Source organism: Falco cherrug, chromosome W (assembly GCF_023634085.1).
Source record: "Falco cherrug isolate bFalChe1 chromosome W, bFalChe1.pri, whole genome shotgun sequence".
Lineage (NCBI taxonomy): Eukaryota > Metazoa > Chordata > Aves > Falconiformes > Falconidae > Falco > Falco cherrug.
This window is the reverse complement of record NC_073719.1, coordinates 4,106,081-4,120,560: the sequence shown is the minus strand read 5'-3', so window position 1 is coordinate 4,120,560 and position 14,480 is coordinate 4,106,081. Positions and strand designations below refer to the sequence as shown.

The window sequence follows — 14,480 nt, the reverse complement described above, 5'->3', positions numbered from 1 at the left end:
ATGAAAATGTTGAGTAACATTGAACATATTTTTCGTTCTTACAGTTGATAGGAAATTCACCTATGAATTCACCAAGTGAGAATTCCTTATTGAAATGTGTCAGTAAATATTTAATAAACTTACTGTGTGCTTTACAGATCTAGTACAGGTTTGTTTCTAGTTTTTTAGTCTGGATGTTCTACACTACTAAGTGCCTTATAAAAATCTAAGCATATTCCATTATCCTTTTAATTTTATCAGGAAATGTAAAAAGTTTTAGTTGATAAAACCTATTCTTATACAAAATACTGATTTATATTTTATTTATATTTCTTTTAAACCTGTATCAGTCAAGTCTCTACCAACTTTTCTGTTTATTGATTTGAAGAATCAGTCAGCAATATGCAGGTGAGCAGAGGTTATCTTTATTCGGCAGCGCTGGGTGCATGGGGGATCGCTCCACCAAAGTCATGCACACCGAGGGGACTTTTCAGTCCCCCCTTTATACAAGCTACTCAGACCTATTCATTAGTTTTCCAAGAAATTGTTTACATATTTATTACAATTCTGAGAATTCATTTACATATCTCGTGCCTGCGCAATGTCCTTGAGGAGTTGTCTCTGCGCAGACTCTATTCCTTAGCGGCCATGTTTAAAGTCTCCATCTTCGTCACGTTGCATGTACAACAGGAATCTAAGACCAAATGTCCCTTCTAAAGATAACCAACCCAAGGACTTAGCAGTCTGTACATCCATCATGTGGCAATAAGGGTCCTTGGACATTACCCAACTTTTAACTAAACATAGGTGCGTCATCCTTTAGATAAGTGGTACAGCGTTCACTATTCATTATTTGGGATCGATGTCAGGCAAACTGTAACCTAGAATATTCTATTTGTCCTCAAATAATGAACTTTTTACATTAGCACTGTTTCAGTTTGTAGGTACAGTCTAAGATTTGTTTAAATATTCATGTTTGCAGGCTGGAGCTCTCCTTCCTTAACTCTTTGAGGATTCTAGCAAGGTAGTTGTCCAGGCATTCTTATTTAAAACATTTATCTCCAATAGATATTTAGCATCTGCCACAGTAACTAGTACACAAGAAAGTTTACATAATATGTAAACCTGCTCCCTCACAAATATACAACTAATTTTTCCTGCTTTTTGTTATTAACTATTGCACCATAGCTACCTAGTGATACAATTGAGATGTTCTTTTATTCTTATCATAATTTATTTCTTATTGTTAGACACTTTTCAGACAGTTTTATTCTTAGTCAATTTTGCTTCCCTTAATCTCTCTATACTTGTTTATTACTAAGAGGAAACTTATAGGGTCACAGAAGGAACATCTAGAAGGTATCTGAGGAGGACATTCAGGCTATTTCCTGGCTCAAAGGCAAAATCAACTGTCATTAAATCATTCTCAACTGATTGTTAGGCAGCTGACTTGTAAGTTTGATCTGTTTTGAAATATCTCCAGTCAGGGAGATATCAATAGGATTCTTTAATATCCTTACTGTCAGGACTCTTTTCCTAAAATATATGTTTGTATATGTATGTTTTTCCACCCTTTAAGACCCTTACTCACTCTGTCCCCAATAAGAAGACAGCTCCTCTATAGCAGCCTTTCCTGTCTTTGCAGACCACTATCATCCCCCTTCTTGGTCTTCTTTACACTAGACAATCTCTATGTTAATAGCCTTTGGGATTGCAGTAGCGCACATCTTGAAGTGTGGTGCCCAAACCTCTGCACAGGCTTCTAGCTGAAGCCTGTCAGGGCTAAGTACAACTTAGAACTAAGTCTGTCGTCTTAGTGATGACATCCCGTTTATTCATTTCAGTATTGTGTTTGTTTTTCCTACAGCAGTAACAATATTTATTCAGTCTGTGTTGATCCATAATGCTCAAATCCCTTTCTAAAGAGCTGCTGTTTAGGGAGTCATTCCTCAACTTGTGCTTGCACAGTTGATTGTTCCTACCCAAGTGTAGTAATTTGCATCCATTGCTTTATTTCAAACAACTGCTTCAATTTATCAAAATATTTTAAAATTGTAGTCCTCTGTTCCAAAATGTGTATTCCCTATTGTCCTGGTTCTGGCTGGGATAGAGTTAATTTTCTTCTTAGTAACTGGTGCAGTGCTGTGGTTTGGATTTGGTGTGAGAACAATGTTGATAGGACACTGATGTTTTTAGTTGCTGCTGGGTAATGTTTATACTCAGTCAAAGACTTTTCAGTTTCTCAGACCTTGCCAGTGAGAAGGCTGGAGGGGCACAAGAAACTGGGAGGGGACACAGCCAGGACAGGTGACCCAAACTAGCCAAAGAGGTATTCCATACAATGAGATGTCATGCTCAGTATATTAAACTGGGGAGAGTTGGCCAGGGCCTGCTGATCATTGCTTGGGGACTGGCTGGGCGTCAGTGGGTGGTGAGCAATTGTATTGTGCATCATTTGTTTTTTCTCCTTTCCCTTTGGATTTCATTCTTCTCGCCCTCTCCCTCCTTTTCATTATAACTGTTGTTGTTGTTGTTGTTAATATTATTATTATTATTTTACTTTATTTCAATTATTAAATAATCCTCAAGTTTTACAGTCTTTTCTGATTCTCCTCCCCATCCCTCTGGGTGAGGAGGGAGTGAGCGAGCATCTGCGTGGTACTTAGTTACCGGCTGGGGTTAAACCACGACACCTATCTATCCTCAGATTTCAGTCAGTAATTTAAACAAGAAATCAAAAAGGAAACTTTGCATTTCATTGTCTAGATCTTAAAAACAAATCTTGAACAACAGCAAACTGTGGCCAGGCAATTTGGACATTCTTACAGTTTGACTGTGAATCATTTTTTAGCATATTTTTTGGGTATGGTTTTCCAGTGCATAAACATATTGTGACTTACAGAAGGTTAAATTTACTGCCTTAATGGTTTTGACAATTGTAGTGCATTTCTTTTATGGTAATATTTAGGGTTCTAAGTAAGTAAGAATTGCTGAGACTAGTAGATTTTTTTTCCCAAGATTTATGATAGTCTTTAGTGCTTGACATTATTAATGGAATGGTATGTTTGATTAATATAACCATTAAAAGCATGCAAATCTGTCATTGTTTTTATGAAAAATGTGTTGTTTGTACATCTTTTCTGTTGAAATTGGGTGGGGGTTTTTTCAGTATCTCAACATTCATTGCCCATCTGTAGTTTTAAACATAGCAATCCCTAAAGCTCCTACTATTTCCAAACAACAACAAAAAAATTACTTTGACTTCATTTTTCTTTCAGAGATGAGTTGATTCTGTTGCCCTTTCTTTTGACTGTTTTCATTCTTTGGAAACAGTGCACACACTCCTACTAGGTATATTTCTCATCAAACACTTCCAAAGCCATATATGAGTTCTTAATTCAAAAGGCATCTGCTAATGGAAACATTGAGATCAGCAGAAAAGAATATTAGCTAATGAGTTATGTAAACAAAAGGGTGGTAGAAAGAACACACTCATCAGAAACTTAGTTTCTTCCACCAAACACACTATACCTTACAAAAAAATGTATATTTTCCCAACCAAGGCATTTTTAATTAAAAAAAACCCCCAAACAAACAAAAAAACCCAAACAAACACTACTCACACCCTCAATGCTAATAAAATTGCAAGGGACATAGTTACTCAAAGTAACTCACTGTCTGATTTGATGTATAGGTTGTGAAGCTTAGTTTCATATACATCTAAACCTAAAAGCTTCCTAATTTTAAAAATACGAATAGAAACATGTTTTGTTTACAGGTTCTGTGAATGCTTTATTTATATGGAAGTATGTATGTATACATACCTTTAAAAGATTCTGGTTCTTCAGCCTTTTAACAGAATGTAGGCAAGTGATTTTTGTTGGTTCCTCCTTTTATGCATATATTCACATATATTGTTTGTTGCTTTCATAATTTAATATTTTCAAGCCTATTTTTTTCTAAAATGCATTCATGTGAGGGGTTACCTCTTGGAACAGTACTTGAGTTTCAGCTGTCACCCTTCTGGCTGTGTTTCTCATGTGTGTGGTGTAGTGTAGCTCTTTGTTAATAGGAAACCTGATGACTTCAACTACTGAAGTCTGCCTGACTTGAAGCTCCAAGATAAAAAGATTTCTGTGAGATGTCTGATGTCATGTCAACATTGATTCAATGATTTGTTAACACTCCTTAGATGATTTATTTTTGCTTCAGTCTTAAAAATTTTGATATTGTTCTTAAAGTCAGTACTTTTTTGACTCAACATTTTAATTATTTCATCATCTTCTCAGGACACTCTTCAGACCTGATTATAAGTTCTTATACGTTTGTTAGATTCCTACCTCATGATTAGCAGTCTTGTAAAAGAGCATTTGGAAGCACAAGCAGCCTGTTGTTTGACAGAAGTTATCTATGTACATATTGTAACTCCATGAAAAAATTGAACTGTTTTACCGAATAAAGAGAAGCAACTATTGCAAATTTATTTTGGGAGAAGAGTACACAGAGAGACAGTGCCATAGAGCAGACATTTTGTAAATGCATATTGTAGCTTACCTTGCAGTAACTTTTTTTGCATTTCTATACCTATTATTTTGAATGCATTTTTTGAGGACATTATTGCCTTTAGTTTTATTTCCTCTCATGTATTAGTGAGATATTGGAAAAGATATGAAAAGTATGGAACAAAAATAAATTTAAGTATATTGCATTTTATGCTTATACAGAATTTTTCAGGTTTCAGGCTATCATTTGGTAACTGTAGTCTTCAAAAGGACTGCCTGAAAACTTTACAGAATCCACCTGAAACTGGATTCGAATTAATGATTCAGTGTTCAAATTAATGATTTGGATGAAGAGCAAGATCCTGAGATAAGGGCTAGTACTTGTCAGTATTCACTGAGAGAGCTTAGCTGCTAAAACAAAAACTTATTTTATTGCAGAGGTCACCCAATCTATCTATGGATTGATGGATTTGCATTTTTAGAGCCAAAGACACTGGGTTATGTAAAAGCTTTGATATCATTGGTATATTAGTTTGTTAAATTAATTTAACAGTACTTGCAGTATAGCAAACCAGAATTTAATCTGCAGGACTACCATAACCCAGATAAAATACCAAGAAAGCAGGAACATTGTTTGAGTGGCTTTGCTCCCTTAGTTCCTATAACTGCTCCCAGGTATTCCCAGCCTTGTCTTCTGTTCTTGTCAGCAGTGAGATTACAGGCTAAGCATGCTTGTGGGTAGCTGGTTTTCTTTGAGACTTCCAGAGCTGTCTTTGAGGAGAAAAGAGGATGCAAACAGTGATTTTAGCAGTTTAAATTGTGGCAAAAACTGAATCAATATTTAATAGGGTAAGAGAAAGATGTAGCTTAGCTTTGCTTACAGAATCACAGAATGACTGAGGGTTGAAGGGACCTCTCGACATCATCTTGTCCAGTCCCCTTTGCTCAAACCTCTAACAGGTTGCCCGGGACGATGTCCAGATGGCTTTTGAATATCTCCAAGGAGGGAGATTCTACCACCTCTCTGGGCAACCTGTGCAAGTGCTCGGTCACCCTCACAGTAAAGTGTTTCCTGATGTTCAGGAGGAACCTTCTGTGTTTCCATTTGTGCCCATTGCCTCTGGTCTGGTCACTGGGCACCACTGGAAAGAGCCTGGCTCCATCCTCTTTCTGCCCTCTCTTCAGGTATTTGTACACACTGGTGAGATCCCCCTGAGCCTTTTCTTCTCTGAACAGTCACAGCTCTCTCAGCCTCTCCTCATATAAGAGATGCTCCAGGCCCTTTGTGGCCCTTTGTTGGACTCTCTCCAGTATGGCCATGTCTCTCTTGTACTGGGGAGCCCAGAACTGGACACAGTACTGTAGACGTGACCTCACCAGTGCTGAGTATAGGGGAAGGATCACCTCCCTGGACTTACTGTTGACATTCTTCCTAATGCAGCACAGGATACTATTAGCCGCCTTTGCCACAAGAGCACACTGCTGGCTTATGTTCAACTTGGTGTCCACCAGATCCCCCAGGTCCTTTTCTGCAAAGCTCCTTTCCAGCTGGTCAGCCCCCAGCATGTGTACTGGTGCATGGGGTTGTTCCTCCCCACATGCAGGACTTTCATTTCTTGAACTTCATGAGGTTCCTGTGGGCCCATTTCTCCAGCATGTCAAGGTCCCTCTGGACAGCAGCACGACCCTCTGGCATATCAGCCACTCCTCCCAGTTTTGTATTATCAGCAAACTTGTTGAGGGTATGCTCTTCCCTATCATCCAGATTATTTATGAAGATTATATTGTTGCCTCAAAATACACCCAAGATCACCATCAAATGAAAAGTAGGACTACATCTCAAAGATCAGATTGCAAGAATTGTTTTAAAGAGTATAAATATGGAAGTCATTATCCTTCTTTACTAATCTTCATATTTGATTGTTTTGTCCTAGTGTAACTATTTAGAAAAAGGATTTCATTTGGGGGTGGGTGGGGTGGTGATGTGTAATTTAATTAACTTGTAAGGGTAACTTGATGCAGTTAAAATACCAGCCATGTAAATTAGTATCTAAGCATGAGACTGAAGAATAGGGTGTAGTGACCAGTATCAGAGATATTCAGATTCAAGACTGGTCCTTCTACTGCTTGGAGAATATGATGCAAAGAGGCAAATTTAATTTGTGTTCCTAATTAATTTTATTTTTAAATTCTTATTTTATTTACATAGTTATTTTTTATCCTCTACAGTTATTTTTATGATCTGAAGGATTATTGAATTAAAGTAGCAAAAGTATTTTTCTACTGTTGTTATATTCAAAAATGTATTTTTAGTTAGAAGGAGATAATAAAGTGATATATAGACAGAATTGAAAATTGCAGTAATGTCCAGCATTTTCATTTATATTGCAACAGCTTCAACATTGGAGAAAAATTCTGTAGTTTCTGAATCATATTGCAATGGGCTGACTTGATTAATGTATACTGAGAATTATAATTATTATGTTAATATTTGTGTTGTGCAGTAAATTTTTATCATGCATGTTTATACAGACCCTTTCACTTGAATGCATTTCAGACTCCTGAACAATGCTAACTGGCTGAGATCAGTATGAAGACTAGTAAAACTGCCATCAAATGGACTTTTCTGTTGCTCATAAAATAGTAATATTTGTTAACACTGCTAATTTCTGTTCAAACAAATTATTTTGTCTTCCAGTCTAAAAATTATTTTAATCTATATTTCAAATACTTTATCTGATGAAGCTTACAATTGCAGCAGGTACTTAATCATTAATAACAATGTTTAATGTGCTATCTAAATTCTGGGTGTACTCAAGATTAGTTGTCATTATTATTTTGAACTTGCTGATGAAAAATGTGAAATAGCAAAGAATTCCGTTTCTCCTGTAATTCTTTCCTGAGATGAATTACACTTATACCTACCCTTATTCCAAGTAAAAAAGCTATTTTTCAGTTTCATAATTGGTAATGTGAAGTGATGAAAATTTAAATCAAAGTAGTATTTAAATTTTCATTCTTGGAGACCGGTAAGAGTCAAGACCAAGTATGATATCTAGTCTCATTCTCAGCCTTAATACAATGCTTTTGTCAAGGCTACAAGTAAGCAAAGGTGATACAGCTCTCCAGAAAATATTTTAATTTTTTTTTCAGTGTCTTAAAAACATAGCTCAGTACAGCTTCTTAGTACAGTACAACTGAGTGTAGAGCTCTTAACAAAATTATTTTGGTTTAATTTTTTCAGCTGTTTTTATCTGTGTTTATAAGGAGATAGCCGATGGATTGATTATGAAGCATAGTTTGACATGATTTTGATTGTCCAGTTTTATGTAAACTATTATATAACTTACCTTTGTTTAAATTACTTCAGTTACTTCATGCCAGCCTAAGATTGCAAAATAGACAATTCAACTGTAAATCAATAAAGTGTCAGAATCACACTGAAGAGTGTAAAGAGTCACAAGATAAAGCAAGGAACCACCTCCTAGTCTCTTGCATGATAATGTTTGTAATATAAGCATATAAGTATTTCCTTTTATGTTGATATTCAGAACAAATTAATCTTTTTTTGTCTTTATTAATTTAGCTATGTCCTCCAGGGGCCCGCGATTTTCGAGAAAAACAATGTGCGGACTTTGACAATATGGCTTTTCGAGGAAAGTATTATAACTGGAAACCCTACACTGGAGGTATGGTGTAGCTTTGCAAAAATGTTATCATATGTGAAGTCTTCAAAATTATTTAAATGTTATATATAAAGTAATGTTTGTAAATTGAATGTTTTAATTAAGATACAATGAGCGAAGTTTGCTAAGCTTGTATTTTTGTCAATTGCCAAAAATGTTACAGAAGAGTCATCTCTGTTCTGGTAGAGGTTTGTTTTACTGTGAAGGGGAGTGAGCATCATTGTAGAGTCCACTTTAAAATATGGAGCCCTTCTCTACCTGCAGTTGCAGTAGAATTAGAGATTGCATAGGTGATCTGTAAATGCCTTTGATGATATAGTGTTGAGTTTGGTATAAAAAATCTCAAAGTTTTCCTTACTTAAGGTCAGAAGAGTAGGAAAAGGAGAAAGGGGAAAAAGCATTTATAAGAATCTCTAAAGACTACTTTGATAATTAAATTATAAATAATCACACTGTGCAATAAAAGAGTATTTTGGGGCAGAGAAGAGAGTTGTAGTTTCTTTTTCTCTTTGGGACAGTTTAATCAAGCTTAGTTATGTTTCTGTCGTTCAAAGTTCATAGGTTGCCCTTTGATTATTTTGTCTTTTCCTGTTCTAAACCCTGAGTGAATAAGTCCATGTTCCCCTTTGTGCTTTTGTAATTTATTGAATTGTTTTATTCTTAGTTTTTTAGATCAAAATTCTAAAAAGGACCATTGTGATCACATGGTCTGAGCTGCAGTGTAATTCAAGTAACAGGACTAAATTACTAATTGAAATAGTCTGATCTTGTTTTTGAAATTTACCCTGACATACTTATATCACTACATTCTTTTGTTATTCATGTTTTTCAGATAATGAAGTGGTACCCTTATTGTTTTAAATTGTTCAATAATCATTAGGGTTGTATTAACATAATGGAATCATTTTGGAGACAGCCATCCTTTACATATCTTACTATGATAAATAATCTTTTTTGCAAGAAAGAAGAGTCAAGTAGATAAATCAATAAAGGGAAGTAAAATAAAGTGTATACATTATATGTGTCAAGTATGAAATAAGATTATACATTTCAGATCTGTTTAGGTATATATATTTTTAATTAATTATTAACTTTTCAAGAATTCTAGTTGTTTGGTTTTTGGGTTTTTTTTCTTCTTCATTTTTGTTGTCCAGGTGGGGTTAAACCATGTGCATTAAACTGCTTGGCTGAAGGTTATAATTTTTACACTGAACGTGCTCCTGCAGTAATAGACGGGACTCAGTGCAATGCTGATTCACTGGATATCTGTATCAATGGAGAATGCAAGGTTGCAAATGTTTTATATAATACTTCTGGATTACTTTGTTGTGTCTGCTATCTCCTACATTTAATTATGGTACTTGTTTGTTACTTATACGAAATGGGAGTGTTAACAAGTCAAGTTAATGAAAGAGTAAGTTTGAGACAAAAAGAAAAAAAAGGTATTGCATAAATAAGACCAATAATTTGAATTTCAGTAGCTTCCAACAGACATTCATAGATTCCTTCATTTTCATCTTTTTACTTTCTTTGTGGTTTCTGTTGAAGAATTGGTGGAAAGGGCAACAGGAGATGAACAGATTCCTTGCTGTGTTCCAAAGCCTGTTCCATCATTCCAATTAGAACACCACTCTGGCTGAAAAACAGTAAATATGAACATACCAATCTGTTTCTCTCTAACTAGTTCATCCTGTTTCAAACAATTCTGCTTTTGATGTAATTGAAACAGAAAGTTGTCAATATTGCTCAGTAGTTCTATGAAAAAGTGTATACTGATGCAAGTATTTCCCATTTACTAAAAATCTGATTATCTTGTAAATTTCTATAGAACTGCATTGCATGAATTTGCAGAGAATTGGAGGTCTGTGCCATATTTTTGGTTATATTCATCCCACTGCTGTCTCAGTTTAGCAAAGTGTTTAATTATGTACTTAAGTCTAAACATCTGAACAGTGCTGGTGACTCTAAAAATCATTTGATTTCACGGAAAACATTAACATAACTAAAGCTTAACCTGATGCTTAAGTGCTTTGCTAAATTGAGTGCTTAAGATGTATGTTTATTGAAAAACATGATGAGATCAAAAGCATTTGCCATGTATTAGTAAACTAACAATAATGCACAAGAAATAACATGGAATTCTGGTGTACTTTATACATAATAAGATTTTACTACTTTTGAGAAATCTTTTAAAACTAATAATCAGACTAAAACTCAAGTTGAGAATGAGATATGTAAGAGAATTGGGTCTCTGTCTTCTTGGTGAATCAGAAAATTGAAATGTAAATTATTAGAATAATACTATTTTTTAAATTATTTAAAGTTTTTTAACTTCTTTTATGACCTATATATTACCTGTTTACAAGATGGTACATAATATTGCTAGACAATAAACCAAGTTATGTATCTGCCTCCTTTTTTTGTATAAATCCTGGAAAAATTGGCAAATTGCAATGTTCATTCTGTTTACATCCTACTTGTTCATTCCTTTTTTTTTAAAGATCCAACTGTCTATATTTTCATTAGCTTCGTAATAGGGATGAATCAATAAGTTATAGGGATTTAATCATTGTTCACTGTATATAAGTTTCTCAGATAATCAGAAATGTAATGGACTTCTAATGATCAGTTATTGACACCTCTCTCTTGTTTCCAAAGGCTTTTGAATCCTAATATAGCATATAATTCAACCTTTTACCGAGCTTCATTCTGCATTCATTCTTACAGTGAAGTAATTTACACTTTACATTCAACCTTATAAAAATAATTGCAAGTTTTGCCTGGAGGATGTGAAAAGATGGTCTATGAAGCTGTAAATACCTTTGGGAACAATAATACTAATTATACTGTATAAATGTTTAAGGAACACACAGCAAATGTTTTCCTTAAATCAATATAGATGGAACACAATTAGCTGTTGTGATATTAAAGAAAAATGTCACTAATCATTTATTGATAATTTTAATAATTACATTGTTTGTAAAATGCTGGGAAATCCCTTCCTGAAAGTCACCGTAGAAATACAAAGTATTTATTAATCAAGATTTGATAACAAACTGAAATGTGGATTGTTCTACGTTTTTATTTTCTTCCTCTGGTAAGTGAAAACTCATGGTAATAGCTATCAAAACCAGAGTAGATAAAAAGAACAACTGACTATCAAACTTGAGAGAAATACTTCCAAAAACTATGAAAATAATGGTGCAAGAAACCATAATCCTGTTAAAATATTTGTTCTTATCTGTTCTCAGCATGTAGGTTGTGATAATATTTTGGGGTCTAATACTAAGGAAGATACATGCCGTGTTTGTGGAGGAGATGGGAGTACATGTGAAGCCATTGAAGGTTTCTTTAATGATTCATTGCCCAGAGGAGGTATGTGCATATATATCCAACATCCATTCTGTTGCACAATGCATTTAGATGACTTTAGCAAATAACAGTGCTGCATTGATTTCCAGCATGGCATTGCTGCTGGTCATTCACTTTGACTCCTTTTGCCTTGTTGTTTCCTTTTTCTGTATTAGTTTGGATTTATTTCAAATACAATAACGTTTCATTACTGAGTACTTAGTTCTCATGGTCTTTACTGCACTTAAGAAGTGGGTGGGGTTTTTTAATTCATTAGTTATGGTTGCATGGTAAAAGTAATTTTGTGTACGATTTTAATGAGTATGGTAGAATCTGATATTTAGTTATACATGATATTTTAGAGTAGAAAGAATCCAAAAATGTTTCTTAAGTTCATGTTATTAAGAAATCAGGAAGTATGTATGGGCAATTAGTTGAAAGCTTAGCTTAAAGAAGACAATATTAGTGTTGCAAACTTAGTGTTTTCAGTTTTGGGCCCCCGAATACAGGAAAATTATTGATTCACTGGAGCGAGTTCAGTTCAGTGAGGGGCCATTAAGAGTATCAGGGGCTGGTGCACTTGCCCCTCTGTGAGGAGAGGCACAGGGAACTGGGTTTATTTAGCCTGGAGAAGAGAAGGTTTGTGGGGACCTAGTATCAACCTTCTAATACCTATGAGGAGGAGGTTATGTAGAAGACAGAGCCAGACAGTTCACAGTGGTGGGTACATAGTGGGAGGAGAGACAACAGCTATAAATTGAAACAAGACAGGTGCTGACCAAATGGAAGGAAAAACTTTCCCCAGGAGGACCGTTCAGTAGTGGATCAAGTTGCCAAGAAAGGTAGTACAGTTTCCATCTTTGGAGGTTTTCATGACCCAACTGGATAAAGCACTGAGTAACTTGGTCTGATCTTCTAGCTGATCCTGCTTGTAGCAGGAAGTTGGACTAAATGACTGTCTGAGGTGCTTTTCAGCCTGAATTATCCTATGATCATTTTATACATTAATTATTTGTGATACACTGTCAAAAAGACTTTATTAGCATTTATAAAAAGAAATTCCTGACCATATGGTAAATTCTTGCTATCATTTTCAAATTTATGTCTGAAATTTAAATTGTTTTCCATTATATCACATGAAAGAAAATGTTGAAGTACATTTGAGTCCCATATCTCTTACTAATTTTTAGTAGTAATTTATTAGTTTTATGACTAATATTGTTTAAGATAAACAACAAGAAATAAAATTTATCTTTATCTTATAGGCTATATGGAAGTGATTCAAATTCCAAGAGGTTCTGTGCACATAGAAATAAGAGAAGTGGCAATGTCAAAGAACTACATTGGTAAGAGCATGGTTTAAATAGCAGTCTGTTATTAAGATAATGATGTGATTTGAAGGTACATTTTCTGGTTTGGCCAAACCATACACATAGTAGAAGCAGCAGAGGGAATGGTAGCTGTTAATATTAGGTTGTGGTCAGATAGTTTCAGCAGTTGGTTTGGATGTATTCTCCTGAGTGGAGCTAATGAATTATATCATGTGATTCCTCCTTGTCCACTTGGTGCAAAATCAGGTCAACTTCACTATAGTTCTAATGTCAGACTTGAGCTGAAGTGAATGAGGAACACTCAAATGATATACTGTCCCACTCTGAGGTAGTGTCTTCCATCTGAGGAAGTCTCTGATTTTGGGGGATTGTACCATTTTAAAACACCATTTTATTCTTGGAATGATTATTCATCAACAGCCATGGTTACCTTAAATGCTAACAATACTCTCTCCTTATCTTAAGGCAATTTAATGTATGTATTCCACTGTTCCTGTCTTGTAGGGACTTAATGCCATCGCTGTTTTATAGATAAGGAAAATGAGATGCAGAAAAACTAGGTGCTTAATTGAGAACATTCAGGAAGCATGTGGTAAAGCACAGAATTAAATTCAAATTCCCAGATTATCATTCCTTTCTTTAAAGACTGTGTTAAATTTTCTTTGTATTTTTTTTTTAATACTGATGCGTACAAATGTGGCTTCATTGAACTCAAGACAACATGCATTTCTGAAAGTCTCTGTACCCTGATTTGCATATGATGCCTGTAAGTGTGAGTTTGAACGGCAATTATTCTCCTAGGTACATTAATTCCTAAATGGATTATATTGATAATAATGGTGTCTTTTACTATTAGATGCCTACTTTTCTTTCTGCCTGCCCCCACCCTCCTGTAATTCAGCAGATTATCAATCTCCCTCCATTCTGCAGGAATAATAACAACACTGCTCCAGCAATAGAGTGCTTATTATTCTTTCAGCATCATGCTCCCCTGGCCCCTCTCCTATGTCAATATACACTACGGGTATAGGTTGCTCATATATCCTATATTAACATTTCAAACAGAGGTTGTGGGAGAGGCATACAGTACATCCTATCATGGTCATTTTCTGCTATGAACCATATTGTCAAAAGAACATTTTTTAACATTGGAATCTACACCAATATTAGTTTCATTATATTTAATACATGGATTCATATTGTGTTTCTGATTCCATGGGTAGCTAAAAAACAGAATAAAGAAGATATTCTTAGCTACTACAATTAAGTTTGTTGTTTCTCTAATTTATAAGCAGAAGAAAGTGATCTGAAAAAGCATTTAGATCAGCACCATCTGTATAAAATGAATGAAAAATGTCTCATTTTTGGCTTAAATAAAAAATATAGGCAACTTCTTTGATATTTAATTTGGCCACATCTAAAAATGTAAAGTGGTACATAAATACTTTTTTAATATGTTTGTCACAATTTCAAGGGATTTCCTGAGTTTCAGGCTCTCACCTCACTGCCTTGCTTTATGCCAAAGAAGCCCTGATTAACACAAATGGAGGATTCTTCTTCACTAGTTCCTTGTGTTTCCAACTTTCAAAGCTGCCATTATATCCTTACAAAAGATAATTTTAATAAGTCAC

The 14,480-nt window shown here is 34.8% G+C and overlaps 1 protein-coding gene across 5 annotated transcripts in view; it reads left to right on the top strand.

Moving 5' to 3' along the window:
* Window positions 1-14,480, top strand: part of LOC102057777 (A disintegrin and metalloproteinase with thrombospondin motifs 6) — a 155,247-nt gene that overhangs the window by 98,457 nt on the left and 42,310 nt on the right. For all 5 annotated transcript variants that reach the window (XR_008730091.1, XM_055698088.1, XM_055698089.1 and 2 more), the window contains 4 exons: window positions 8,068-8,170; window positions 9,322-9,455; window positions 11,419-11,542; window positions 12,784-12,864. Coding sequence is in view for 4 of the 5 variants with exons in the window: in XM_055698088.1 (XP_055554063.1) it covers window positions 8,068-8,170; window positions 9,322-9,455; window positions 11,419-11,542; window positions 12,784-12,864 (442 nt within the window). In the remaining variant the exon portion in view is untranslated. The remainder of the gene's footprint in view (window positions 1-8,067; window positions 8,171-9,321; window positions 9,456-11,418; window positions 11,543-12,783; window positions 12,865-14,480) is intronic.